This window comes from Spizellomyces punctatus (genome assembly GCF_000182565.1).
Source record: "Spizellomyces punctatus DAOM BR117 chromosome Unknown supercont1.7, whole genome shotgun sequence".
Lineage (NCBI taxonomy): Eukaryota > Fungi > Chytridiomycota > Chytridiomycetes > Spizellomycetales > Spizellomycetaceae > Spizellomyces > Spizellomyces punctatus.
The window spans coordinates 1054263-1079435 of NW_015971543.1; the positions used below are offsets into that span (position 1 = coordinate 1054263).

Below are 25173 nucleotides of genomic sequence, written 5' to 3' on the forward strand. Positions count from 1 at the left end.
CTTTCTTGCTGCTCGGCCCGTTTCGCTTTTGCGTCCGCCGTCCTTGTTGACTTTCGCCGCTTCAAAGTTCTCGAAGGCTGCTGTGCCACCATCACGCTGACAAGCAACTCCGAACTCTTTGGCTACGACCGCCTTGCGCTTTTATAGACGTTTTGCTTGCTAGATTTCCCCCAGCCGCCATCACTCACCTGCGCCTTCCACTGCTGTTGATGACACCTGTTACATATGCGCCCACTCATAATACCGGAGGACGAGCCCCTACCTCAAGAAGAAGAACGCCAAGTCTCGCCCAATGTTGCCGCCGTCATCAGTCGTAGCAAATCACGTCAAGGCCCGAGGAGGACGTCCCTTGCAGCGTCATTGGCTTCTCCTGTAGCCAAGTTGAAACCGGTGCCTTTTAGGAGAGCCCAGACAGAAAACTTTACGTCTGCGGCGTCTGCGGGTTCGGGTTCATTTAGTGATTGGCCGTTGCTCAAGAGAAGCGATACCAGTTTAAGCGGTATGAGTGGGAGCTTTCGGCATAAGAGCGCTCTGATGAGGAGAATGAGTAGCTTTGGTGGAGCTCCCATTTACATTCCGCCAACTATTGCAAATGCTGTTGAGGCGGAGGCGGAAGATGCGGGCAGGTTGAGATGGGCGATTCTGTTATTGACATGCTTGCTCTTGTTTGGGAACTACTATGGTGAGTAAAAGCCAGTAAAATATGCCTCGGGTGGTGCCATTTTACTACGGTATTTTTGAGGTTAGACGCTCATTTCTGTCTGTTTAGCATACGACAATCCCGCAGCCCTTAACCGGCCGCTTCAGCAATATCTTGGTCATGACTATGACACATGGCAGTACGAACTGAACCTCCTGTATTCTGTTTATTCCTTCCCAAATATGTTCTTGCCCTTTCTCGGCGGTCAGCTCGTAGACAGGGTGGACGTGAAGAAGGTTTTGGTCTTCTTTTCGGCAGTGGTGTGTATGGGACAGACGTTATTTGCTGTCGGTGTATCGTCAAAGAGCTTTGGCATTATGCTGCTTGGCAGGGTTTTGTTTGGGATTGGGGGCGAGAGCATTGGAGTTGTGCAAGCTAGCATTACGACTGCCTGGTTTAGGTAAGCATCAAGTCTTCTCTATACGGTGAGGCGGCGTGCGCAACCAACCTTCTTTATCGTTGTGTTAGGGGGAAGGAATTGGCATTTGCTTTGGGACTAAGTGAGTACTGTTTTGGCACTGACACTTTGAGATCTACCCGCTAATTCTCGAAAAGATCTATGCATAGCCCGCTTCGGCTCTGTGGTGAACGCCAATCTCTCCCCTCGGATCGAGAAGCACTGGACATCTGCCGGAGCAGTCTGGGTCGGCAGTTTAACTTGCTACATCTCCTTCGGCTGCGCTCTCATCCTGGTCGTCTTAATGTCAAATCATTCCCCGTCTAGCGCCAAATCGAAACGCGATACCTCACCCAAGTTGGACGAAGAACGTCCCCTGTTGACTCGTAATGCCTCATCATCATCAAATGACTTGGGACTCTCCAAAGAGATTGAAATCGCTTCATCCAGCAGCGATGAGGATTTGAGCGGTAACAAGAACATAATTGCTGGTTGTCTGAGCGAGATTACACTTTTTCCTGGCGCGTTTTGGCTCGTATGCCTTGTGTGTGTGCTGTTATATGGCACAGTTGTGCCTTTTAACAATATTGCATCGGATTTCTTGATGTCGAAATGGTATCCTGGTGACACGCAGACTGCTGGGACAGTTATGAGGTCAGTGCGTCAGTCATCCATGTATGTCAATCGTCAACTGACACTTGCCGATATTCTCAGCATCCCGGATACCATGTCTGCCCTTTTAGTTCCGATCTGCGGCGTCTTGGTAGACCGCTACGGCGGCCGTGCTTCCTTACTTATATTCTGTGCGCTTGTCATCGCCGCAGTGCACGCAACCTTGGGTCTCACAATGATAACGCCCGTGATCCCTCTCGTATTTCTAGGCCTTAGTTACTCTATGTACGGCGTAGCTATTTGGCCTTCGATCGCTACGATCATTCAACACCGGGAAGCTCAACTTGACTCGGATGTCAAGTTATTGGGAACGGCTTATGGGCTTTCAACCAGTGCACTGAACACGGCATTGACGATTATGCCACTTATTGCAGCAAAGGTCAGAGTATGGAGTGGAGATTTCATGTATGTGGAACTTTTCTTTGTGTGCTTGGCTCTCTTGGGTGCCATTGCATCGGCGCTTCTGTGGGTAGTAGACGTGAAATTTGGAGATGGTGTATTGCAGATGCCTGAAGCTGAGGTTGAAGAACCCGATGCGTCACGCGGTTATTTTGGTGACGAGCAGTGCCAAGAGCCTGGTGGCTACGGGACGACACAGGAGGACGAATCGCCAAGGCCTGAAGCACCCAAAGACAAGAAAAAACCTAAACCTAGACTGGGTAAAGCGATTGGAATAAAGGTGAAAAACAGAGGACGATTGGATAAGTTTTTGGAGGATTGTGATGGGTCAGTGTCCCCTGACAGAATAGAGGATTCGATGATTTCTTCTGGTGGTTGAAAAGAAGCATGTTTGGAGCGTGGGCTGTAGATGGAGGGCTACGGACTGCAACTTGTGTATACCCTTCACAATTCAATGTATCTTTGTACTAAATTTCTGATGGTAATTGTTGGGACTCTAATAAGAAATAAAAAGGCGACATTGGAACAATGCCAATCCTGGTCGATATTAACAACAAATGCAAAATGGACAAGACAACTAGATACAATGGCGTGTTCTCCGCACGCTCAAGTTACCCGAATATGCTCCCTTTCAGACCCTCAATCACACTCCTCACTCTAGCTCCTGCAACCGAAACTGCAGGCCAGACCTCCGCAACCTCATCCAAAATCCTCAAGATACCATCTTCCAGAGGATTCACGCCTTCCATTGGTTCTACACCTGTCAAAGCATTTGCATAACCATTTCGCAGCAATCGGCCCAATGATGGGAGAAGAAAGACTTGACAAGAAGGTATAACCCATTTTGAGCCCCATCGCGCGAGTAGAGACGTCTGGTTCTTGTACGCCCAGAGCACACATTCCAAAGACGTTTTGCTGGGTGTGTGGGGCAGAAGGTATGTGCTGGTTTCTCCTTCATCTCGTGAATGGAGTAGCGCGACAGCCATGCAGAAACCTAATGCGATATGTACGCCCAGAAATGACAGTTCAACATTGTCCAAGAATTTGAAGTAAGGTGGGAGAGAATCGTAATAGGACAAGAGAGCAGAATGAACGACGGATATCGGTGAGATTGTTTGATGTGATCGGGTTATCTGACGGATCAGGATATGAAGGTATAGGAGCAATCGTACATCCGATAAAGGTGTGATGAAACTGGCCGTGTCCAGTCCCGGAAAATACATTTGCCAATTGGCCTGTTCTCCATCTTTGACATGGCCCACCGCAAAGGTAGCCGGATATCTTGTCTCATCCGCCACGGGATCTAGCCCACTTGCTAAACCGGAAACTGTGTCCAAAATCAATAGAGCCCACCAAGCCCGCTGGCATTCCATGCTTCGATCTCCTTCTTCGTACATGCACTTCAACTTTTGGGCACTTGTCCATATATCATACAGACCCTCAAATCCGACGTCTCGATGGCATCCTGCTTTCCACGCGCACAACAGGATTCTAGCGACAAGGTCGTCCAGTTCACAGGAGGAGACAACCGCGGGTTTCTTTGCGTCCTTTTTTAACATTGTAAGGCTGGACTTGTGCAATGCCATTGACGCCCGATCGGCAAAATATTCGCTGGCCTGATCAGGCGACGTAAAAGGTGGTGTGGAAAGGAGGGCATGAGTTGAGTATCGTGTTCCGATGGCATATATGGCGTTTAACCTACATGTGCGCTATTAGTCTCTGTACACTTTGCATTGAACAAGAGTCGCTGACTTACAGCGCATCCGAATGACAATTGACGGGCACTAGACGTTCGAAAAAAGACTGCTCATAAAGGACCGGCAAGATGGGGTGAAACTTGGTGAAAAAGGCTGCAATGAGGTGGAGGTATAGCGACGAGGGAATAGTGGGGAGCTCCGGGATAGTTAGATTCATGGGTTGGAGAAAGAGAAAGGGAGGATTTGGAGATATCACTGTTTCAGGTGAGGTTGGTTGTGGGATCCGTGTGGATGCATCTGTTGCTGTTGCTGTGGATATCGTCGGCACGTAAGGTTCTGCACCGGGTGCCAGATCAAGCGCAAACGATGTCTCCTGCAGCCCCCATCCAGACATGTCCCACCCAAGTGTATCCATTGCTACACTCTCAGCTTCCAAAAATGTCGCGTGAGCGTCGTCCATCGTTGGCGACAACAATCCAAAACAGCCTGCATCCCCTTCTTTCTCCACGGGTGAAGGATAAACTTCTTTTATTTCTTCCACGTCATCTTTTTCGTCGTCTGTCAACAATGACGCGACGCTCTTTGCCCGTCTTGCTGAACCTTTCTTTGGTCCCCGTTTCTTTTGCTCAATGAACATGGTGCATTCTGCATGGGCTTTGACACAGTTTGAACAAGGATGAAACCCATCACAGCGGCGCTTTTTGGCTTTGCATCTATCGCACGATTGTGTTTGACGTTTGCGAGGGCGATGTGTCCGAATCTGGTTTGGTTCCTTCATTGTTTATTTATCAAATCAAGCGACTCAAATCGCGCGAGACGGGAACAGGCCTGTTCGTCTTTTAAATCGTTCTTGTAGCAACCCACAAATCAAAAAGACCCCGATCTCTGGGATCGGTCCAAACCCAAGAATAAGGCGCCGCTTTGAATTCCTCGATTTCAGTTCCCAATGAGTGACCACAGTTCCCAAAAAGTTAAACGTCAATTTCCCCTTAAAACTCGCTCACGATCCAAATCCTCGCCTCCTTTTTAAATTCCCTTTAGTAAACCTTCTCCGACTGGCGGTGACGACGACGACGGGGGTTAAAAAAAACATTCCGCGCGCAAGGCTCCGAGGTGTGAAGTCTGCGCACAACGATCGATCGGTCGGTGAGGTAAGCAAATGCGAAACGAGATCGCGATCGCTCTCACGTGTGCAGAACGAGGCTGACGGAAGGGCTTTCGTTCATTGTCATCATTAGGGAAATGTCGCAAGCTGCTCTTCGCAGAACGAGGGCCATTGCGTCTCATTTGGTCGTTGCACCAACGGGTTCTCAGCGGTGCATCTCCACCCGACCACCGGTTGCAACAAAACCATCCCTCGCGCGGGAACGAACAGTGGGATTCTACAAGTATTGGATCGACATCAACACAAGGTACATGTTTGACACGGCTCTTTGTCGACTGTTGTGCAATGTAATAATACTATGAATTAATTACAGATGGAAAGATAATGACCAATATGGACACATAAACAGGTGGTCTCAATTGTTTTAATTTTCATAGATCAGTTGCCTCTCAATGTGTGTAGCTAATCAATGTGGCAACTTTATAGATGCTACATATTACACCTTTTTTGACACTGTCGTAAACTCATACCTCATCACCCACTGTAACCTCAAACCCTCGTCCATCCGCACACCCAACCCGGAACCCATTTTCTATGTCATCTCCTCCCAAGCGTCCTATCACGCCCCAGCCTCGTTCCCGGAAAAGCTTCGCGCTGGAATGGCCGTGGCCAAAGTTGGGACGACGAGCGTGGTGTACAAGGTCGGTGTATTCAAGCAGGTGGAAAGTGGTGAATGGACGTGTGCTGTGAGCGGGGAGTTTGTGCATGTTTGTGTGGATTCGAGGACCGGACGCCCCTTACCCATGGTAAATGAGGTGAAGGAGGGCTTAGAGAAGGTTGTCGTCGACCAATCATAAACCAAATGATTGATAGAGTCCTCTAACAACTGGACATTTCGTGATATCATCGCAAGTGTTTTGCAAAAGCAGCCAACATTTCTATTTACAAAAAAATGGCCAAAGCAGCCAAGCAATAAATTAGTTCCATCTGAATCCGCCGCCCAGGGACAGCGGGTTACACCGCACCGATCGTCATTCACCGATTAGGCCTTCCCACTCATCTCTGGCACATCGTCAAATATGGTTCTCGCCCTTTTCAGCTCCTTATCCAACGCCAAAAGCTCATGCGCCCTCGCCCTCTTTTTTGGGTCTCTTCGTAGCACATGAAGAAAATCGGCTGTTTTGGGTTTTGGGTTGATAGACTGTACTTTTTCGCACTGCGGACAAAAGTAAGCGTTTGGCGCGAAAATGTCAAGAAGATATGTCCAACTCACCATGTCGGATATATATGTTGTGAGCATTTCTTCCATTAGCTCTACAGAATCTTGCGAGGGATGAGCAACATCTCCAAATCCATACATTAACAGTCGGACTGTGAAGACAGTTAGTTGAATGAGGCACTGCGAAAAAGGAAAAAGCAAGACTGGGAATTACACACCTTCTCGTGTGAAGACCCTTTTTGGTGGGCGCATGCCGTAAGTAGCAAAGTAAAGTTAGCGGGTAATGGGATCTGGGGAAAACGAGGAATGGGCATTTGCGAGATCGCCAACGATGACACTGGTTGCGACATTCCAACCAACTTATCCACTCCAAACCGGCGTTTTGTCAACGTGTTGGCTGCATCTCGAGTGAATGTCTGTTGAGATCCGATCCTTCCCATTTCTTCACCAGCCTCACCACCACAGCAATGTCGGCCAAAAAACAGGTCACGCAGCTCTCGAATAGTGTGCTGTCTTTAAAGGTTCGTATCCTCGCTTATCACTGTTCAGAACAGTATCTGTAAACCTTTCGAACAGTTCATGCACCGCGCCGACGAAGCCAAAGTCCGACAAAAGCTGGAGGAAGAGCAGCGGAGAGCGCAACAGGAGGCCCAGTGGGTTGTAGGAGACTTTGATCGTGATGAGCTCGAGAGGTGGGCCGTCTATCTATGTGCATCTGTGGGTGAATGCCACGCAATTGATACCTGTCGTCTTTATCTGAATAGTGTCCAATTCGAATATGATAACAGTTATGTATCTTTCATGCCAAATACCTTTGGAAGACGATCATTTGGAAACTTCAACAAGGAGGTGGAGGTAAGGAAAGATTTTCGCGCATAAGTCGATACGGGCGACGGCCGCGCTTGGTCAATAAAAGGCGAGGGAGGCAAAGTACATGATTGTTGCGAGCCTCAAAGGGAAAACGCCTTCTAGCAAGCTACCCAAATCCTATGTTCGCTTTTCCAAACCCCAACCGATGTCACCAAAAGCCCACCAACACCTCTCTCCTAGAAACTCTCAGAAGAAGCTACACAAACTGCTCGCCTAGCGTTAGCCCATGAAAATGAAACCCGGGACTCCGTCTCAGATATGGACTTAGCAAAGCACTTTAAAGGCATTCAACAAGATAAGAAGCGAAAACGAGACAAAGAAGAAAAGAACGATGCAGGGTCGGATTGGGATGATTTTAAAGGGCGAAAAGCCACAAGGTTCTCACATGCTGCGACGGCGACTGATGTTGAGAAGAGAAAAGATAGTAAGGTGTTTATCAAGCCAGAATGAGATGGGAAGGATTGGGTTTTTTGAACCTTAGGTAAGAATGTTGAGCCATCTGCGGTTTTCGTGCCAGGCATCGTTCCGGGTTGATGCCATCGCCCGAAAAATGCAAGTACGGACAAAAACAGTAGTTTCGCATGAACAGGAAAGGCAGGTTGAGTTTCTTTCCTGGCCTTATACCTCTGCTTTTGCTTTTCATCTACCCTACGAGGTGTAGTATGACCGCGTTAGAGGCTCGTTATATATCATTTGTATTATAGTAATTTATGCTGGTTTAGAACCCTGATGTGCGTGGAATGGGCCGCTTGGAGACAATATTCTAGGGTTTGTGGGAATGCTGTACAGTATTGCCTGTTCAATACAAATGTGCGGGCCAATAGTGTAGAGGTGACAGAAACTGGCACTAGCTACTACACCAGGGAATGAACCGGCGACAACTGGTTCGGAAAAGCTAACTAACTAACCAACTCCTTACAACCAACCAACTACTACTAGGCCCAATGACACACGCAATACGTAACGGTTGGTTCTAACCGGGTAACTAAGCCCACCACCACGAGAGAAATCCTACTAAGCCCTTGATTCCGAAATTCTTTAGTCGGAGGATGTTCAGATACTAAGGTAACGGGAATTAGACTGGGAATATGCATGGGAAAATACAAAGATAATGCATACCTGCGATCGTAGCAATATAGTAGTAGCAGCGTTTGCAAGGGGTTATGTTGTTTTTGTCGGGAGGGCGAGGTCCTCGACACCAGAGCGGCATTCTCATGATGATGGACTTGAGAGTGCTGGGTGAGCGTTGCGCAGATGCTTCGAGAGTCGAGGATGGGTAAAGAGGAAAGGGGAAAGAGACAGAAGGCCCCCTTTTTATAGACCTTCCGCATGCACCTCACTGCAGTTTAAAAAAGAAAAACATTACATTAGCATGCCACACTACAGTTTGGAGAACATTAGCATCCATGCCTCCTCACCGCTTTGAGCAATGATGGGGGTTCTGATTATGCGATATGATTAACCGGATTATCCGGATAATAATGGGTCTTAGTGCCATTTTCAATCACCTCCATACTATGTTAAAAGTCACGGGACAATGGACACTGTCCGAAAAGTTGCATTGCGTAATCGACGGGTACGACGCGATTGATAGTCGCTTTGGTCTTTCAGCTTCGTTTTCCTCCGACTAGTCAACATGTCCAGAAGCAAATCGAATCTCAATCATAACTCGCAATGCTAAAAGATGATCTCTTCTATGCTTAATGAAGGCTTGACGATTGGCCATAGACTGCACACCGCTACATTTTCCCGTATGAAACTGTGCACCGTATCGCGCAAGCTGTTCAGATGAGGCAGGAAACCTTGAAACTTATAGTCTTAACTGATGTACTGTGCTGCATTACGAATATCTAAAAATGGATCAGTCAGTCTTTTGGAAGAGTATGTGGGGGGTCCCTTAAGTGCTGAAACTCCAAGGGCATAAATCGCTCTTGCAGGGTTCGTTTTGACGCAACGAAACGTTTTGTCGTCATATCGATACAGCTCAAGCTGACACCTCAAAAGGAAACGTTCACCCCCACACATCGGTCCCAAGTAAACCCCATCACAAATCCATCTTGTCTTCACGTTTACATACAGCGCACTTGTTTCAAAACGAAACCCGGCAAAATGGTCTCAGCGATTGCCGTTCTAAAAGGCGACACGCAGCCTAATGTGACGGGCGAAGTAATCTTCACACAAGATACCCCTTCGGGACCTGTGCATGTAGAAGCCACCATCCGAAACTTGACTGAGGGAAAGCACGGTTTTCACGTTCAGTATGTTCTAGTGTTGCATAAAAACGCCGGAGCATTTGACAGAGTCGAGAGCGATAACTGGGTACCGATTAGTGAATTTGGGGATAATTCCAACGGATGCACAAGCGCAGGAGCACATTTTAATCCCACTGGACAGGTTCATGGGCACGTTGTCGATCCCGTATCCAACTATTTGATGAATGAGTTGTTGAGCTGTATCTGAAACCTTTACTGTAGTGACAGGACTGCACCAGTACGTCATGTAGGAGATTTAGGCAACATTGAGGCAAAGGACAGTACTGCTACCTACAAGTGGGATGACCCGCAGATCAAGCTGTCTGGACCACATTCGATTGTTGGGTAAGTTTCAAAGAGGCTGCCGGCGCTGTTTCACGCCCGATTTCAAATAGATTCTGGATTAGGAGAACCATTGTTGTCCATGAGAGAGAAGATGACTTGGGCAAAAATCCAAATGACCCCGAAAGTTTAAAAACCGGCAACGCTGGCCCGCGAGCTGCATGTGGTGTGATTGGTTACAGGAAAGCTTGACATTGCATTCTGCCATTTGCGAGTGTATCTACACATGATTGTAAATAAACCATTTTCTGTCTTGTTCAACTGGTATCCCGTAACTTTGAACGGCTTCGGTCCAATCCCTCTCTAGCCATTCGCACGCCGTTTAAAAACTTGATGTTGGCTGAACGTTCTCGACATTTCAGGTAGTGCTTTATAGAATCTTTAAATTCTCCTTTCATCTGTCACCAGACAATGAGAATGAACGAACAGAATACGATAAAAAAGGGAGGGAAAGCATACCTCGGTAATCATTCCCAAATTACATTCAACAACAGCTGCACACTCGCTGCACTCTTCGTTAGGCACGCTGTCGGCATCTTTCAGTGCCTTTCTTGCCCATTCCTCCGCTTCGGGGACGCGTCCAAGAGACGCAAACGACTCTGCAATGTTGTTGGAGACGATGGCTTGGCGGCATGTTCGTGTTGTGCGGGCAAGCGAGGTGTCAGCTGGGAGGAGGTTGAGTGCGCGGAAGTAGACTATCGTGATATTCAAACGTTTGGTTTTAGATTATACGACAGAGCGCTACTGAGAGAAGCACCTACGAGATAGTGCTAGGTCGTTCCAGCCTTTGATGGCATATACACCGGCGAGAGCCTCTAAGCTCGCTCCTAGGTCACTCGGACTTGCCCATGGTGCATGTTGAAGATTCTTTTGCGGAGCCGGTGGAGTAGTGTTCACTGGATTGGGGGGAGCGTCGTAGTGTGATTGTTGGGTGTGTGGGTAGAGCTCAGCGTCGGAGAGAAATTCTACGTGGGGAGGGCGCTCGCCGGCTGAGGTTTCCAGATTACGTGGAATATATCTTGGCGGATCTTGGTGCAGCCCCAACATCGTCTTCACCGACCACTATAAACCATGCAACTATCATTTGATCGCTTTCCTCGGTTTATCATCCTCTTAGGACTCATGTCGGTACCTCATAAAACGTTTCAGCCCCTTCCCAATCCTCCACCCCTCGACAAATATCCCCAATTCTCTGTGCAATTCCAACAGCCTTCTTTAACCTCGTCCCCTTCTCCTTTTCATCTCCTTGCACGACACTGCCGTAGGGGCCCAGAACCTCCATAAAAGTCCGAATGGCGTTCAATGGGCGGTTTAGCTTTAGTTCGTACAGCTCGGCGAGTCGGAGCTTGATACCCGTCACTTCAGCGCTGTTGGGAGAGAGGCCGCACTGCTGGCACATTTCGATTGCTTCGTTGATAAACGCACATTTGTTATAGGCAGCCGTTCAACACTTTATGATTTGGCGAGTTGCATTCACCTACCTTTTTCGTAATACTCGATAGCTTTCTCAGGTGCATCAGAATAATAATGGTTCACCATAGCGATCCTTAGCGGTCGTCGTGCTTCGGGTGGGAATGTATTATATGTGTACCAATACCATGCTGCCGAGGCTGCAAGTGGTAGGAGTGCAAGGGCAACGAACCAGGGGCGGGCGTACAGAGGTCGATGGAGGCTCGTGCGGTCCAGAGTGCGTCTAAAGGTGAAGAATGGACGGACATGAAGGCGGGGATAGTGGCAGACGGCTCGGAAAAACATTGTAGATGGAATGGAATTTCAACAAAACGTCCAAAAGCTTGAACAGCACTGATGTTTAAACCGGTTTGAATCACGGATGGTCGCTGACCAAAGGCTCGAGATCTCTCCCTCCATTGATTCACCCATCCCCCGTAACAACAATGAGCTTCACTGACTCCCCAACCACTCCGTCACGACCTCCAGATATACCCTCGACCGATACGGCATCCCCTGCTCCACGTATCGGATCCCCAAAGGCGGAACCACCAGACCAAGCCCGGACGCGGTTTTTGCTCGAGTTAGAGTTTGTTCAATGTCTTGCGAACCCCCAGTACCTCCAATTCTTGGCACATCAACAATATTTTAATGACCCCGCCTTCCTCAATTACCTCGCCTACCTGAGATACTGGCAACAGCCGCAATATGCAAAGTACATTGTATACCCATACTGCCTTCACATTCTCGACCTCCTCCAGCACGCCGCCTTTCGCTCAGCGTGCTCGTCTTCTGAATTTGTGAAATCGATACATGATAAGGAGTTTTGGCATTGGAAGACATACCGGAAGAATAGGATGTTGGAAGAGCATCGTGCTCTGGAGATACCTGTGGACCTTATGGACTCTCGGGACGTGTTTGCTGGGGGAGGGCAAGCAGCATCTCCAGCAGATCGGCCTGCACTGGAAATAGGCAACGGCACGGCGAGACCAGAAGTCAATGGTGAACCGTTGCTGAATGGGCTGACTGAATCACCCGTGATGGCAATGGAGACCGATTTCGATTTCGGCAGCGAAGGCGGGCTATTGATGGATGGGCTTGAATGATATAACCGAGTCTTATTGTACATAGTTTGAATGGAAGTATATGCGGTGGGTCGTTACTGATCACACCCGTGTTCATTTACGGGCTATATGAAAACATGGACCTCCATCCACATATAGCCCAGAAAGCACTGGTCAAACGCATCATATTACGTTACTCCGCACTCATAGTTGAATCTCTCTGACGCCATTCTTATCCACCACCTTCACCATAAACTCGGGTAATTGCGCAATAAACCTAGTCTTCAGCTCTGCAATACACTTTTTCAGCAGCGATATGGCCTCTTCCACCGACAAATCCTCCTTCCAATATCTGTCCATGGTGGACATGCAAAAGTAGGATGCGTATCCATGCGCGGCAAAGTTCATCTTCACCATGGCGCCGAGGTAGTCTAGCCAGTACAATTCTGGTTTGCCCGTTTTCGGATCGGTCCCGGCAATGAGGACGCTTACGTGGTATGGGTTCTAAAGAAGCCCAGCAAGCCTCAGAGTCAGGAAAATCAAATCAATCTCCAGCACGCAGACAAGTTGTTCCTCACCCGGCTCCTCAGACTCTCTGCAAGCTCCCTCCTCGTGAAATTTGCCGTAGCATGAACTGACAATGGAATTCCGTTTCGAATTCCATATAGCTGGATGTTCCGTTGAATGTATTCCGCAAACTGGACCGTGTCGCCCGCTTCCCCCGTGTATAGCATTAGAGTGTGCTTGTTCAATTCACGAGACTTGTCCTCCCCGTGCTTCATAATCACGATTGACCGCGCGGATGTGCGGTCTGATGCTGTGACAACAAAGTCTTTGCCTACTATGCCAAAGAGGGCCTGGACGCCAAAGATGGTGAGGAACAGCGTGCTGTGGAGCGGCCCAAATTCCGGATATTTACCTCCATGTTGATTCGCTCCTTTGTGGTGGGTGCTTATTCGGTGGGTCTATGTACACTCTAGCAAAAGCCTGCTGGATGACACTTGTTAATTCTCAAAGGTTGATCCCGCCGCGTGTCTACTGGGACTTCATCGCGACGAACGTCAGGGCTGACTTGTCATGCACTTTAATCGGATGCAATGCAGATTCCAATGATGCATAGGATGGTCTTTCCGTTGCGTTTTTCATCACCAGGACGTCGATCTTTTGCCGTAATTCTTTTAGGAACGAACATGGAATACTTTGGGATGTATTCTTCCGATCGGGTTCCTGCCAACGAGTAGTCATTGTCCTTTGTCGTGCGTTCATTTCCATTGTCGAGTGCGGAGCGGCTGTGCATTTCATATCGCTGTGCCACAACGATCGCTGCTGACGGACAGCGTTTCGTCCTCAAGTCCATGTCCCCCAAGGACTCAATCTACCCACGCACTTGACCCACGTCACAATATGTCAAAGTCTGCAGAGGTATGCGCTGAATGGGACAGACTATTCTCATTTGCAAATTCCCGCTGTACGCAATGTTGTTTGACGGAAACCAGACTTCATCCCAGGAACACACTGAAGTGCTAACTGCCCTGTCCCGCTCGGTGCCCGATCAAACTGGTTTGCTCATTCTGAACGCCGTCAACGGAACAGTGTTGGCTGTAAGTTTTACTCTCCAAAATTGCGAGTCGTCTCTTGGGTGACTGTACATCTGGTTGTGAATGCAAGTCGTCGGGTGACTTGGCGGACGACCCTGCAACAGCAAAAGATGTGTTTGGAATGATACATGATGCCAGAAAGGCAGTTGGAGCTACTGGAAAAAATGAAGATTTACAACGAATAAATGGTAGGTCGACAGTAGTTTGGCATGGATTTAAACACCTATTCAACAGTTGATTCACACATCCATGCACGTCAAAAGTGTCTCTAGGATCATGTGTGATTGTGATAACAGCAGACGAGCGGCATATATATGCTGTAAAGAAGAACAATTAAAGGCCGTGCGGTTTCGCGTGGTTTTCCCAGTGGCGCTGGTTTTCGCTAGTTCAATGTACAAATATTTACAGGTATCTCTAAAATCTTCAATAAAAATACGTTTGCCTACACCTCTTTGGCAACTTCACATCCTTCTGCGGGTTGAACTTCTCGTAAACGATCTGCCATGTCCGCGACCTTCCTTTTCTGCCACTTTCTCTCAAAAGGCACCCCAGGCAGCTTTCGCACGATCTCCCCAATCCCTGCATCTATCCTCTTCCTTCTCTTTTTGCCGTGTATACTCTTGAGATCAGGGATGTGGTCCGCAGGGTAAAGATGAAGATGGGCGTCATTATCATCAGAATCTTTCCACAACTCGAGCTCGGCCACCTCGGCGGTAACCGTTTCTTTCTCTGCCATTCCGCGTACTTGATCGATGACAGCCTCCTGCTCCTTTTCAGCTACTAGGGAGCTTCGAAGGAACACCTCGACTTCAGATGGTCGGCGATTTACAAGAAGATGGGGGAATGGTACCATATTCATCGATGCCACGCGGCTCGTGGCCGTTGTACTCGCTCCTCCTGTGAGTAAAGGTGCCGGCTGTGACGTTCCTGCAGTGGTAGATGTTGATTGGCTTTCCTTCGGTCTGCTCATGTGAGATCCAGTGTCTGTTTCCATCACATTTGATGGAAAGATCAATCCCAGAGTAATAAGAGCCTTCTCTGATTCCGTTCTTACGGCAGGAGAAGCATCTGTTTCCATCAATGTGAAAACCGCTTCCTGAAGGTCTTTTGATGTTGCGAGAAGGCCAAGTATTTGGGCGCTTTGGATCGCCTCTGCGCGAACTGAAGGGTGGGCATCGTGGTAGAGGGCACATCGGAGAGATTCATGGACTTGTGGGTCAGTGTTCTTGGTCGTTCCTATAGCTACGGAAGCAGGACTGTGTATTAGTCCAGGTCACCAACCTTGTGGACTATGAGAGTAAATACCTTTGACCGCGTATGCGCGAACTCGCCAATCAAAATCGTCGAAACAATCCAATAGTGCGTTGACAAGATCTCGGTTTCCGGATGCAAGGATGCAAGCCAGCTTCAATTCACGACAACTGACAATTTCAACCAAAGGGTTAAGCAGCGCAATCGGAGCAGTTCTCTTACCTTGCACGCTTCCACCCTCACAGTGGCGAACTCATCGCGAAAGCAAGCCAGGAACTTATCAACCGCGTTTTCCGTGACAACCCCTAGTCTTGTTAATGACTTGAGAGCGTCGATTCGTTTCAATGGGTCGGGTGAGCTCAGTAAACCCACAATCCAGTCCAGGATATGCTGTCCTTTGCCGAGTCGTCCTAGAGAGGCAGCAGCAGCGTCACGGACTGTACTATTCCAGTCGTTCCACATAAGGCGGAGGAGTGTTTCGACAGCGGCTTTCACTTGGCGCCGCAGCGTCTGAAGTTGCTCTCTCCGGGCAATTTCCATGGGGTCTTCTTCCCCCATGGCTTTATTAGATGCGCGAGTGCTTGGACGCGTTGAAGCGCTAGAAATACGAGCTGAATCGGGTATCATCGATGCTTTGCGGCTGGAGATTCTGGTTTCTGGCGGTGGTTGCTTGGGCTGTTCAAGTGTCAACTGAGACAGCTTTCCCACCCAGCACTCAAGCAACTCTATAACATCCTGCCGGACTCTCCAGCTAGTGCTGTCAGCGTCACTCAGCAATGCTTCCAGTAGTTGCTCAGCATGACTTAAATCCATCATCTCTAGACATTCCACTGCCCTCCGTCGCGTCACAGTGTCGACATCACCAAGCTCCCTCCTCAGCTCATCCAAAACCGCAGAATCCACAATCCCCATTGTCGCCAATGTAACCGCTGCCAAGGCCCGCTCAGAAACGCCTCCATCTTTCAACATTTCGCCCAAGGTTTTCCGGAAAGCAATGCCTTCCCATCTCCCTAGCGAATGATGCGCATCCAGAGCAATGAGCAATCGGGAGGCTTCGAAGCGGAGGGGGCGATCTTCCTCCTCTCCTAGTGCAAGTATAAGAGTCTTGCAGAGTGCTATGTACCCGGGGGAGTCTGTCGGCGGTATTTGTTCAAGGTTCGTGTATGGCGTTTCTAGGAAGTCAGTCAAAGTTTTTATTATGGGCGCTGAAATGGAGGGCTCGTGTGATGTTCTCTCGGGGGCTGCTTCCACCTTGGATATTGGATTCTCTTTTGCCCTGCGTTTCACTGGAATCGAGAAGATTTCAGTTTGGCAAGTAACCACAATAATTGCACCACACGCAAGTGAAGTTATTTCAGTTCGTGCCTTACTTACGCATTGTGGTCAACCTAGCTACAGAGAAGGACGGTAAATCCGATAGTACAGCAGGCTTCATATTTGACTTGACGGTTCGGAGAAGCTGTGAAGCACCGAAAACCGAGCTGCGTCTTCTGGTAGGCTAAAAGTGGGCTGAGTGGACGTCCACAGACGCGACAACGAGCGCACGTCGCGCGCATGCCTGTACTCACTTTACCGAGTGCTTGAAGAAATTTCATATCTCCATCTGTAGACAGCGATTTAGGTAGTTCCGTTCCCGGAGGCGCAGGTCTGGATGCATTCGGCCTCAGTTGGAGGGAGTCGTCAGTTACCGTAGACGTATCGTCGTCATCTCTGAATTCTCGGACATCAGGTATTACGAGCCGTATCCCTCCTTGATCGTCCGCACCGATCGTCCCGTCTGATGCAGTTAGCAGTCGGCCTTCCTCAGCGGCTTTCATGGCCTTGTGCCATTGTCCAGGCGCGTATGCTCGTCGTTTACGTGGCGGTACCCGTCGCAGTAGGATGGATCGGCCTGATCCAGAGGACCCTCGAGCATAGACATCACTTACCCGCTCCCTACTTTCGAATTCTGCTCCTGTGAGGGTGATTCGCACCAAGGCGTCCACATTCCCATCTGTCAAAACAGTTTGAGTGGGATCCAATCCTTCTCGTGTCAGTTTTTTTAAGAACCTGACGGTTGAGTGGGAGAGGGTTTTTTCCGGCATTTGTGGGGTGTCGCGGTTAGCTATCGAAGACCTCGGCCGATCCGATTTCTGGCTGGATGTATGACCGGATGGGGACTTGGGGATGACTGAGCTCCGCCGTGTAGCAGACCTAATGCTTGGTCTACCATGTGTGACGCGCTCATTATCAGCCGAAAATACCCGTCGTCCCGCCGTTGACGGTCGCGATCCTGGTCGTGATCCCATGGAAAAGCGTCCTGATTCAGCCAAATCTTGCAGTTTGGTATTCAAACTCCGACGGGCGTCTGCAACTCGTCGTGCTTCGTCCTTTGCGTATCCGCTCACTGCCGCCTGTAAATTGATACCCTCTGCGCGCTGCCATACTTCCAGCATGAAGGGAACATTCCGAGTTGAAAAAGATTCGGAGGGCTTAAGAAGTGGCCTGTCTGTAGTTGTTATAATTCCGTTGCCGACTAGCTGTTCTAGATCAAATGCAGACCCCAAAGTGTCTGAATTGCCAAAATTGACAGGAAGGGATTTAGGTATCCTCTCATCAATCCTGCGAGTTGCCGCGCTGTCTCTTTTCCGGACGACATTTTGAAGCCAACTACTTTTATGCATGGTTTGATTTGTGGTAGTAAGATCCACATCCCGATCACGGGTCTCAGCAGATCTGACGTTTACTGGCTCGTGGAACAATTCCTTCTGCCCAGACCCAACGTAGTCCCCCATTTCGGCCCTCACTTTGTCATTCACACGCAGCTCTAATTTTGTCTCCTTCAAATTCTGCTCGACCTCCCTTTCTTTTTCAACCACCGCAAGGGCCGCACGATATCCTTTCACAACATGCACTTGGGCTTCCAACGCTGGCGGGAGCTTGGGGGGCTGTCGTACAGCCTGGAGCTTGCTTTCAGCAATATAAGGTAGGTCGATAGCCGCGGCAACAGGATTATGATGTTTCCGGTTCACTTCAATGTTTCCTCCGGTTGCTATCATGGGTGCCCCCAGACTTTGTACCCTCCGTCTAAGGACTGTGTCCATAAGATCTTTCCGATGTGGACGGTGATATTCAGCCTCAATCGGATTTCTTTCCTCGGCATTTTGCAGAACGATATTCCGGTATCCTCTGGGCGTATGAGCTATACCCAGTACGGCACGGTCTACCTTCGGTGGTGACGGAGGACGTACAATGACTGTTTCTCGCATTTTTGCGGTGATTTTATTTTTTAGCAGGTTGCCGACACCGATAGTCGGTAATTGTCCAGATGTGGCTTGTAGCCTTACGTAACCATTTTACGCGCGACTCACGACTGGCCGATCGTTTTGGTCTTTGCTTTCCACAAATATTTCCTCTAGCAGACATTATGTTATGCGCCGACCCTCCAGAGGTTAAAAATGAATGTCAGTCGTCATGTCACTGTGAAGATCTTGTACAATCTGCCGAGACCTTGGGTACAGAAACAAACCTGGGGTCACCGATCACACTAGAAGGATACTACAATGATCGTGGCGAATTTCAATCAATGGGCCAAGAGACGGATGAACTGACTAGCTGCATTTCTGGCGATGAAAGCGAAAGTCCGGATGCCCAGGAGCTTTTATTTCAGATGATGGCAGAATTGCAGAGAATACAAGGGGTGCTGGAACCCGAAGCCTGCACAGATTTCAATCCGACGGACAGTCCTGGCCGCGCGGGTTGTAAGCCGGATGAACATGTGCGCGCAAGATATAATGATGATCATGATGATGTCGTTCTGATGGATGTTGATGAGGTGTGGCAAACAAATGGGGAATGTAAAACAATCACCAGAAGCCTCATCGGTATTTCATCATGTTAATAGCAGGTAGATTTGGAAGAGGTTAACCTTCCACCTTCGTCGACGAAAGCAAAGCGGGGCCGTCAGCTATCATCCACCCCTAAGTCTTCACAAAATCACCGCCGAATGATGGAGGCGGCTTCCAAAAAGAAAAACGTTCTGGAAGCCATGTACAAAGAGAGAAGCAAGTGCGTGGGTCGTGAGGAGTCATATGATCAAAAACAAGATGTTCTAATGCAGTTCATATAGATGCCAAATAATAGAGAAAGAGCTCCAAGCCGTCACATCCAAAGTAGCTATTCGCGCAGACATACTACAGTGTGTAGGCGATGTATGGTCACGATCTCTAGAAGAAATGAAACTAGAAAGTGAGTCTACGAATTTTCCGGTGTATATTGATGTTTTCTGACCTGATCGATCTGTCATGCATCGTATACCACCAGAAGCACAATTATCTACTCGTATCGAACAAATCCGGCACAACGTGCAAAAACTTTGGCAATATGTTCAAGCTCCAAAGCCGGGAAATGCTTGTAAGAGACTCAAGGAACAAGCGAAAATCCTCTGTTTATGCTTAAGATACACCCGACAGACATTAGCTCGCTAAAGCAGCTTATGGAAACGATTGAGGCAGGCATCCTCGTATTCAAGAATACTGAACGAGAAAGGTAAGATACACAACTTTTTGCCCAAAATCGAATATCGCCCATTGAGCAACTGCTCTTGTTCCACGAAAGATACGAGCAGGTGTTACAGCAGGAAAAAAAGCTGACACAGGAGTTAGCATGCGCGGAAGACCATATCAACTCATGGGGCCAACAGCAAGACGAATCAGCAACAATTACGCAAGGGAAGGATGGCAGATCTCAACCCAAACGTGCGGCGGCTAACAATGTGCACACCGAAGGCACTTTACTCCCTGAGGCGATCGCTTATCAGGTACCCATGTTGGAGTAAGCTTGGTTCAATGTTCACTGAAGACTCACGCAATCACCTATTAGAACTTTCTTGCGCGACACGGTGGCCCTTATGGAGGATGGGAGGATGTTACTCACAATGCATTTGTGAAATTGCGACAAAAGCACTTTGTAAGCTTGCAGTAACTCATAAAGGCAGTCTCTTCAGTGTAAGAGATCCTCACTTTCTTTGCAGTCAAACACCAATGCCTTCCTTCAAGCCTGCGTTTCGAAACTGCCGGGCATAACGATTGAGATGGCTTCGGCTCATGAAGCTTGGTACGAAAGCTTTCTCCGAGTCAGCGAGGAAAGGAAGATGGCCATCGCCAGGTGGAAGCAAAGTAAAGCGGTAAGCACATATCTCGCGGTCAATACCCGCATGATGTGCTCGAAACAAGATTTTTGACCAGAAATGTGTGCTTTGCTGCAGGTATCAGCCGAGAAAAACGTCCAAATGAAGGCGGAAACAGAGTCTGGAAAGAAGGAACGTACAAAAGGCGACACACAGAGAAATCGCGCAATGCGAGACAGGCAAAAGGAGATTCTTGCGTGCTGGAAGGTCCGCATTGAAAATGGTTCTTCGATTGAACGCTGCTTCTAACCACGGATGACTCTACCAGAGCCAAAAACAGGCCGAAAAAGAGGAGGCTGAGCGAATAAAACAAGAAGAGCTACAACGAGCAAAGGAAGAGCAGAAGAGATGGCGTGAGGAACAGGTAAGGTTGATAATTCACTATTCCTAAACCTTGAGTGGAATCTCAAATGAAATACATGATCCATGGCAGCGAAACTTGCGTGATCGGGTGTCTATCTATGTGCAAAAACGCAGTGAAACTCGAAGCCTTCAACAAAAGCTAGACGAGGAAGCTGAAAGACAGAAAAAGAAGTTCACCTCCTTATTAGTTGCGGAGGAAGCTAAACGACTGGCCCAAAAGGTGCCTTGTGGCAGTGTGACGTGATCGTTCAATTTCAAGCTCCTCCCAACTGACGAATGATCTCTTTACTAGAATGCAGAACTTTTGCAACAGCGACGTGAAGCGGTCACCGCGAGAGTAAAGAAGGAAGAAGAGAGGACTAAACGCTTGGAGAGACTTCGAGAACAGGTACAAAGCCCTGGCATGATACCACATCGAAGAAACTCATTAATAATATCGTAAAAAGGTTGCTGTCGACGTACCGCGAGACCCTTCACGCATTCTTCGACCAACCGAAGCATTCCAAAACAAGGTCGAGGGACCCCATGAGGATGCGACTGAAAAGGTCAAGGATCACTTCAAACCGGTTATACTACCTAGAAGGTAAAGTGGCCTCTGTATTTGTGCATATCATGCCTTTATTCTTCCTCAGTTAATGATTCGCCATCTTTGTGGTTCAGACATATCCCAGATTGGAGGCGAGGATTGTAAATAAGACGAAGGCTATGTAGATACATGTGTGAATTTAAGAATCCATAGTTTCCTAATTACTCTCCGCATATACGAGCGTAGGCTACTGCACAGCCATCTGCTCCACTCCACCTGTCCCACGATCGCATATCGACGGTCTCAAGATGGCAGCTTACCCAATAGTGAAGCTCCCCTTGCGATCAAATTTAAAAAGTAATACAGTATTATACCGCCTCATCACTCCCCCCAGCATCAACGACTGAACGACTGTCAGATAAGATCAAGAAAGTGGACATTGAAGGCAAAAAGAAGAAAGGTACGTCTGGGGCCTCAATCCCTCCCGGAGCAACTCAAAAGGCCACTCAACAGAAGGGATGGACTTCGCAACAACGCTCTTCCTCCTCTTCGTGCTCCCTTCTCCCCTAATCCATTCTCTTCATCCAGTCGCTTGAAGTCATAATGACCCAAACATACATTCTCATCGCAACCTGGTGATGCAACCACCATCAACAACCTGGCGAACACCAGATCATGGGCGGATTCCCGCCTCGTTTCCTCCTAATTCTTCATCCGTAGCCCCATGTATGATACATATATGCTGCGTCAGACAGGCTTTTTTTGAAAACTGGTTTCCGTCGTGACGGTTGTTTTAGATGGCGATCGCCAGTGCGAAAGAGATGAAAAGTCAAAGCAAAACGCTTGTTCTGTGCTCCTGCCCTGCCAAGAGTGTGGCTTGGTTGATGATTTCACCCGCGAAAACTTCAATTCCCGCAATTACCCAGCTGCTTCTCTCCAAATTGCGTTTTTCTTTTTGACCATCCCTTTGAACCTTCCCGCCGATCGCTCTCAACGATGCCCACCCTGCACGACATATATCATCAATTAGAGCTGCCACATTTGGTAGACCACGGGCATATCATTTTGGCATCTGCGATCGGCTGTCAATTCATATACTGGATAGGTTATTATCTATCAGCATGGTCGGGGAACAAGCACTTTGCGGCGCTAAGTCCAATCAAGAGAGTGGATTGGGGCCTTCATATCGTTTCTACAGTCCACGCTGTTGCCATTTGCCTCCTTGCTTTTCCCATCTTTGGCGAACCGGCGTTGCAGAAAGATAAGGTTTATGGTTACGCGCCGAAAGCTGGAGACGTTTATGCGATTGCAACCGGGTACGTTTACCTGAATGTTTGTATGGGCGTGAGATGCAGAAAGAATGCATGGAACCTGCAGTCATTGCTAGCCATCAACGTGCGGATACGGGGGCATATTGGTCCACACACCGTGATCCTTGGTTAATGTCGTCCCTTCCCTACCAGGTACTTTCTTTGGGACACTATAATATCCCTATACTACATCGCGCAGTTTGGTGTCGGATTTGCGCTTCATGGCTTGGCGTGTTTGACTGTTTTTGGTCTTTGCTTCGTGAGTATATTGGGTAACTTTGGGTTGCCGCGAGAGCGGACGGTAGAAGTTAACCGCTGTCTTCCTTTGTCAGAGGCCCTTCCTTATGTACTATGGTGCTGTATTCCTGATGTTCGAGCTGAGGTAAGTATTATCGAATGACTCGTTGCTTCCACATGTCTAAGACAGCCCCTTCTTTAAGCACACCTTTCCTAAATGTCCACTGGTTTTGCGATAAAACCGGTCGAACCGGCACAAAACTCCAACTAGTGAATGGGATGATTCTTCTTACTGTCTTCTTCTTGGCCCGCATCTGCTTCGGCTTTTACAGCTCGGCTGATTTCTTTGGTACGTGTATCTCTCTTTTCCCAACTAGCTGGGCTTTGCTCCGTGGCTCAATTGGCTTTCCTTTCGCATTGTAGTCACTGTCTATCATCGACGTCACGAGATTCCGACTGTGAACATCGCGGTTTACAGTATTGCCAATATCTTGCTCATGGGGCTCAATGTGCTCTGGTTTTCAAAGATGATCAGGGCAATTAGAAGTCGCTTCTCATCCAAGAATGAAAAGCCAAAAGCAAGACATATAAACGGCGTGCGCAAGGCCAATGGAGTTAATAAGTCAGCCACTCTTTTAGATAAGGATAGATAGCGCATATGGCGCTGGTAGTTTTCTTATAGTAAGTTTTTGAACCTTGTGGCATATCATATATACTCTTAAAGGAATAGATGGGCATATTCACATTCGAATGGTTTTGACTGTCACCGAGATGGAACACCTCGCAACAATTAAGAACGTGTCACGGTGAATCAGTATCGTCATTAAGCTCAACATCGTCATATCCGATGAACTCCAGATCAAGTTCCTCTTCACGACTCGGTCTAGATCCCGCGATGGCATTCACAGGGTGAAAACCGTACAAACCCCTTCCTGCAGCTACTAGTCTCGTATCCTCATCCTCCTCATCCTCGTCTACACCTTCCTGAAAAGGTCCTATCGTCTTGCGTGTTTCTGCTCTATGCTTCTTTCTCATGTGTCGGATCCGCAAGTAATTATATCCAGCAATTCCCGAGATACTAATGATAAGCCCTACTATCTTGTTCGCCGGAAACTCGTCCCCAAACACCTTTGCCGCTGCAATAATAGTAATGATCTCTTTGAAGATTCCAGCAATAGAAAATGTGACAACGGATGTGGTTGAGATCAGGAAGAATTCACTCACAACCATTAAAAACGCAATGAATCCGCCCAAGCATATTGTGCCTAGTATACTGAGAGTCGACCCAAATGTCGCAAAGAACGGTGATTGAAAAACTGTGGGGATGCCTTCCATGACGGAGCATGCAATCAAAAGCGACAGCGCCATTAAAGGAGCGAGGAATAGATTTGTAGCCAACGGATTATTCATCCCCATTGATTCGCGTTCCAGGAGCATCTGCGTCAAAGCCCAGCGTAAGCCTGACAATACCGTAGCAATCTGAACCTCCACATAACCGGCCCAGTTGAATTCAGTCTCATTAAGGACCATGAGAAACACGCCGAAGCAAATGACGACTATAACGCCGCTCAATGTCCACGTCGGCCTCTCCAACCCGAATAGGAAAGCAAAAAGGAGAACAAAGACGGGTGCTCCGGATTTCACCATTGTGTAGAAGGAGAGGGAGATGACCTGATATACTTGTCAGTGCCTTGATACGTCGCACATACCGATGTCATCCTCTACCTTTAAACTACTATTTGACAAACCGATATCCATGCCCGTTGCGACACCACATGGCAAAACCTTCGTAAAATAATCTTTCACGGCAGGATGCCGTGCTGGACGCATTCGCGGCCATATAAATGCGACCGCCACACCAGATAATGTAAACTCTGGGCGAAGCAAAATCGCAGTACAGATCAGTTGTCCGACCAGAAGGATCAAAAATAGTACTGTTTTAACTTACGCATAATCATGTGTATCATAGTCGTAAAGAGGGGGAATTTAAAATTGTAGTGATCCTCCGAAAAGAGCCATTTGTTATATAATGACAGCACCAGAGACGTGGTATACCAAGCAAGAATACTACAGAGAGATACATTGGTTAAGAACTCAATCTGGAGAAACAGAAATCCAAAACGGGCTGACACAAAACCCACCCACCCACACTCACTAGGAGCCTGCCACCAGAGCTTTCCTCATCCATGCCTTCGCAAAACTGTCGGACCCGCCGACATCATTCTTAAAGATCCACCGTCGAGCAACTAGCATATAGTTCTGCCACGTATCGCTTATCGAGTTCTCTTTCCAATGTGGTGTTGCGGCTTCTACCTCTAATGCTTCCCGAAGATCATGTGATGTGGGAAGGAGTTCTGCCGAATCTCGAACGTTAAGGCTCTCCGACGACCATCTCCGGTCGTCGTCCGAGCCCGCGACAGAATGCGTGGACATATGCTCGTGCGTTGGCGATTATAAAGTGTTCGTCGGGGATGACGGGCCCGACGTGGGCATGTCGTTCTGGACAGGTGCGGCAGATCGTTGTTTCAAGAGGCGAACGCTGTGTTTGTGGCAGG

The 25173-nt window shown here is 48.3% G+C and overlaps 13 protein-coding genes across 13 annotated transcripts; 7 read left to right on the top strand and 6 right to left on the bottom strand.

Moving 5' to 3' along the window:
• The first annotated feature begins 67 nt into the window (after positions 1 to 67).
• On the top strand, positions 68 to 2720 carry SPPG_04717 (uncharacterized protein). The gene is made up of 5 exons (XM_016752949.1): positions 68 to 682; positions 770 to 1100; positions 1169 to 1200; positions 1256 to 1751; positions 1812 to 2720. The coding sequence occupies exons 1-5, from the start codon at positions 226 to 228 to the stop codon at positions 2545 to 2547; spliced, it is 2052 nt and encodes a 683-aa protein (XP_016608433.1). The 5' UTR covers positions 68 to 225; the 3' UTR covers positions 2548 to 2720.
• Positions 2588 to 4951, bottom strand: SPPG_04718 (uncharacterized protein). Its single transcript, XM_016752950.1, has 2 exons — positions 3925 to 4951; positions 2588 to 3866 (listed from the first exon to the last, which is right to left on the bottom strand). The coding sequence occupies exons 1-2, from the start codon at positions 4641 to 4643 to the stop codon at positions 2780 to 2782; spliced, it is 1806 nt and encodes a 601-aa protein (XP_016608434.1). The 5' UTR covers positions 4644 to 4951; the 3' UTR covers positions 2588 to 2779.
• A 156-nt stretch (positions 4952 to 5107) lies between these two features.
• On the top strand, positions 5108 to 5827 carry SPPG_04719 (thioesterase superfamily protein; the record flags this gene model as incomplete). The annotated part of the gene is made up of 2 exons (XM_016752951.1): positions 5108 to 5317; positions 5408 to 5827. The coding sequence occupies 2 exons, from the start codon at positions 5108 to 5110 to the stop codon at positions 5825 to 5827; spliced, it is 630 nt and encodes a 209-aa protein (XP_016608435.1).
• SPPG_04720 (uncharacterized protein) lies at positions 5799 to 6491 on the bottom strand. The gene is made up of 3 exons (XM_016752952.1): positions 6408 to 6491; positions 6244 to 6341; positions 5799 to 6186 (listed from the first exon to the last, which is right to left on the bottom strand). The coding sequence occupies exons 1-3, from the start codon at positions 6439 to 6441 to the stop codon at positions 6013 to 6015; spliced, it is 306 nt and encodes a 101-aa protein (XP_016608436.1). The 5' UTR covers positions 6442 to 6491; the 3' UTR covers positions 5799 to 6012.
• A 103-nt stretch (positions 6492 to 6594) lies between these two features.
• On the top strand, positions 6595 to 7922 carry SPPG_04721 (uncharacterized protein). Its single transcript, XM_016752953.1, has 4 exons — positions 6595 to 6710; positions 6766 to 6881; positions 6954 to 7044; positions 7240 to 7922. Exons 1-4 carry the CDS (start codon positions 6657 to 6659, stop codon positions 7507 to 7509), a joined length of 531 nt encoding a protein of 176 aa, XP_016608437.1. The 5' UTR covers positions 6595 to 6656; the 3' UTR covers positions 7510 to 7922.
• A 1055-nt stretch (positions 7923 to 8977) lies between these two features.
• On the top strand, positions 8978 to 9897 carry SPPG_04722 (uncharacterized protein). The gene is made up of 3 exons (XM_016752954.1): positions 8978 to 9461; positions 9534 to 9656; positions 9719 to 9897. Exons 1-3 carry the CDS (start codon positions 9169 to 9171, stop codon positions 9843 to 9845), a joined length of 543 nt encoding a protein of 180 aa, XP_016608438.1. The 5' UTR covers positions 8978 to 9168; the 3' UTR covers positions 9846 to 9897.
• Positions 9790 to 11482, bottom strand: SPPG_04723 (uncharacterized protein). Its single transcript, XM_016752955.1, has 5 exons — positions 11135 to 11482; positions 10786 to 11060; positions 10415 to 10715; positions 10113 to 10348; positions 9790 to 10051 (listed from the first exon to the last, which is right to left on the bottom strand). The coding sequence occupies exons 1-5, from the start codon at positions 11406 to 11408 to the stop codon at positions 9911 to 9913; spliced, it is 1227 nt and encodes a 408-aa protein (XP_016608439.1). The 5' UTR covers positions 11409 to 11482; the 3' UTR covers positions 9790 to 9910.
• Positions 11483 to 11502: 20 nt separating this feature from the next.
• SPPG_04724 (mediator complex subunit SOH1) lies at positions 11503 to 12370 on the top strand. The gene has a single exon (XM_016752956.1). The coding sequence runs from the start codon at positions 11549 to 11551 to the stop codon at positions 12206 to 12208; it is 660 nt and encodes a 219-aa protein (XP_016608440.1). The 5' UTR covers positions 11503 to 11548; the 3' UTR covers positions 12209 to 12370.
• SPPG_04725 (proteasome core particle subunit beta 4) lies at positions 12198 to 13199 on the bottom strand. The gene is made up of 3 exons (XM_016752957.1): positions 13086 to 13199; positions 12745 to 13023; positions 12198 to 12670 (listed from the first exon to the last, which is right to left on the bottom strand). The coding sequence occupies exons 1-3, from the start codon at positions 13089 to 13091 to the stop codon at positions 12371 to 12373; spliced, it is 585 nt and encodes a 194-aa protein (XP_016608441.1). The 5' UTR covers positions 13092 to 13199; the 3' UTR covers positions 12198 to 12370.
• A 128-nt stretch (positions 13200 to 13327) lies between these two features.
• SPPG_04726 (uncharacterized protein) lies at positions 13328 to 14245 on the top strand. Its single transcript, XM_016752958.1, has 4 exons — positions 13328 to 13588; positions 13663 to 13767; positions 13835 to 13952; positions 14028 to 14245. Exons 1-4 carry the CDS (start codon positions 13571 to 13573, stop codon positions 14099 to 14101), a joined length of 315 nt encoding a protein of 104 aa, XP_016608442.1. The 5' UTR covers positions 13328 to 13570; the 3' UTR covers positions 14102 to 14245.
• On the bottom strand, positions 14122 to 18270 carry SPPG_04727 (uncharacterized protein). The gene is made up of 5 exons (XM_016752959.1): positions 16584 to 18270; positions 16390 to 16513; positions 15238 to 16301; positions 15070 to 15169; positions 14122 to 15006 (listed from the first exon to the last, which is right to left on the bottom strand). Exons 1-5 carry the CDS (start codon positions 18261 to 18263, stop codon positions 14207 to 14209), a joined length of 3768 nt encoding a protein of 1255 aa, XP_016608443.1. The 5' UTR covers positions 18264 to 18270; the 3' UTR covers positions 14122 to 14206.
• A 130-nt stretch (positions 18271 to 18400) lies between these two features.
• SPPG_04728 (uncharacterized protein) lies at positions 18401 to 21347 on the top strand. The gene is made up of 14 exons (XM_016752960.1): positions 18401 to 18829; positions 18899 to 19062; positions 19124 to 19242; positions 19318 to 19407; positions 19467 to 19542; positions 19612 to 19813; positions 19876 to 19962; positions 20027 to 20179; positions 20261 to 20389; positions 20451 to 20546; positions 20616 to 20765; positions 20838 to 20933; positions 20992 to 21128; positions 21206 to 21347. Exons 1-14 carry the CDS (start codon positions 18422 to 18424, stop codon positions 21234 to 21236), a joined length of 1938 nt encoding a protein of 645 aa, XP_016608444.1. The 5' UTR covers positions 18401 to 18421; the 3' UTR covers positions 21237 to 21347.
• Positions 21348 to 23228: 1881 nt separating this feature from the next.
• Positions 23229 to 25147, bottom strand: SPPG_04729 (uncharacterized protein). Its single transcript, XM_016752961.1, has 4 exons — positions 24774 to 25147; positions 24567 to 24685; positions 24344 to 24492; positions 23229 to 24289 (listed from the first exon to the last, which is right to left on the bottom strand). The coding sequence occupies exons 1-4, from the start codon at positions 25049 to 25051 to the stop codon at positions 23420 to 23422; spliced, it is 1416 nt and encodes a 471-aa protein (XP_016608445.1). The 5' UTR covers positions 25052 to 25147; the 3' UTR covers positions 23229 to 23419.
• Positions 25148 to 25173: the final 26 nt, after the last annotated feature.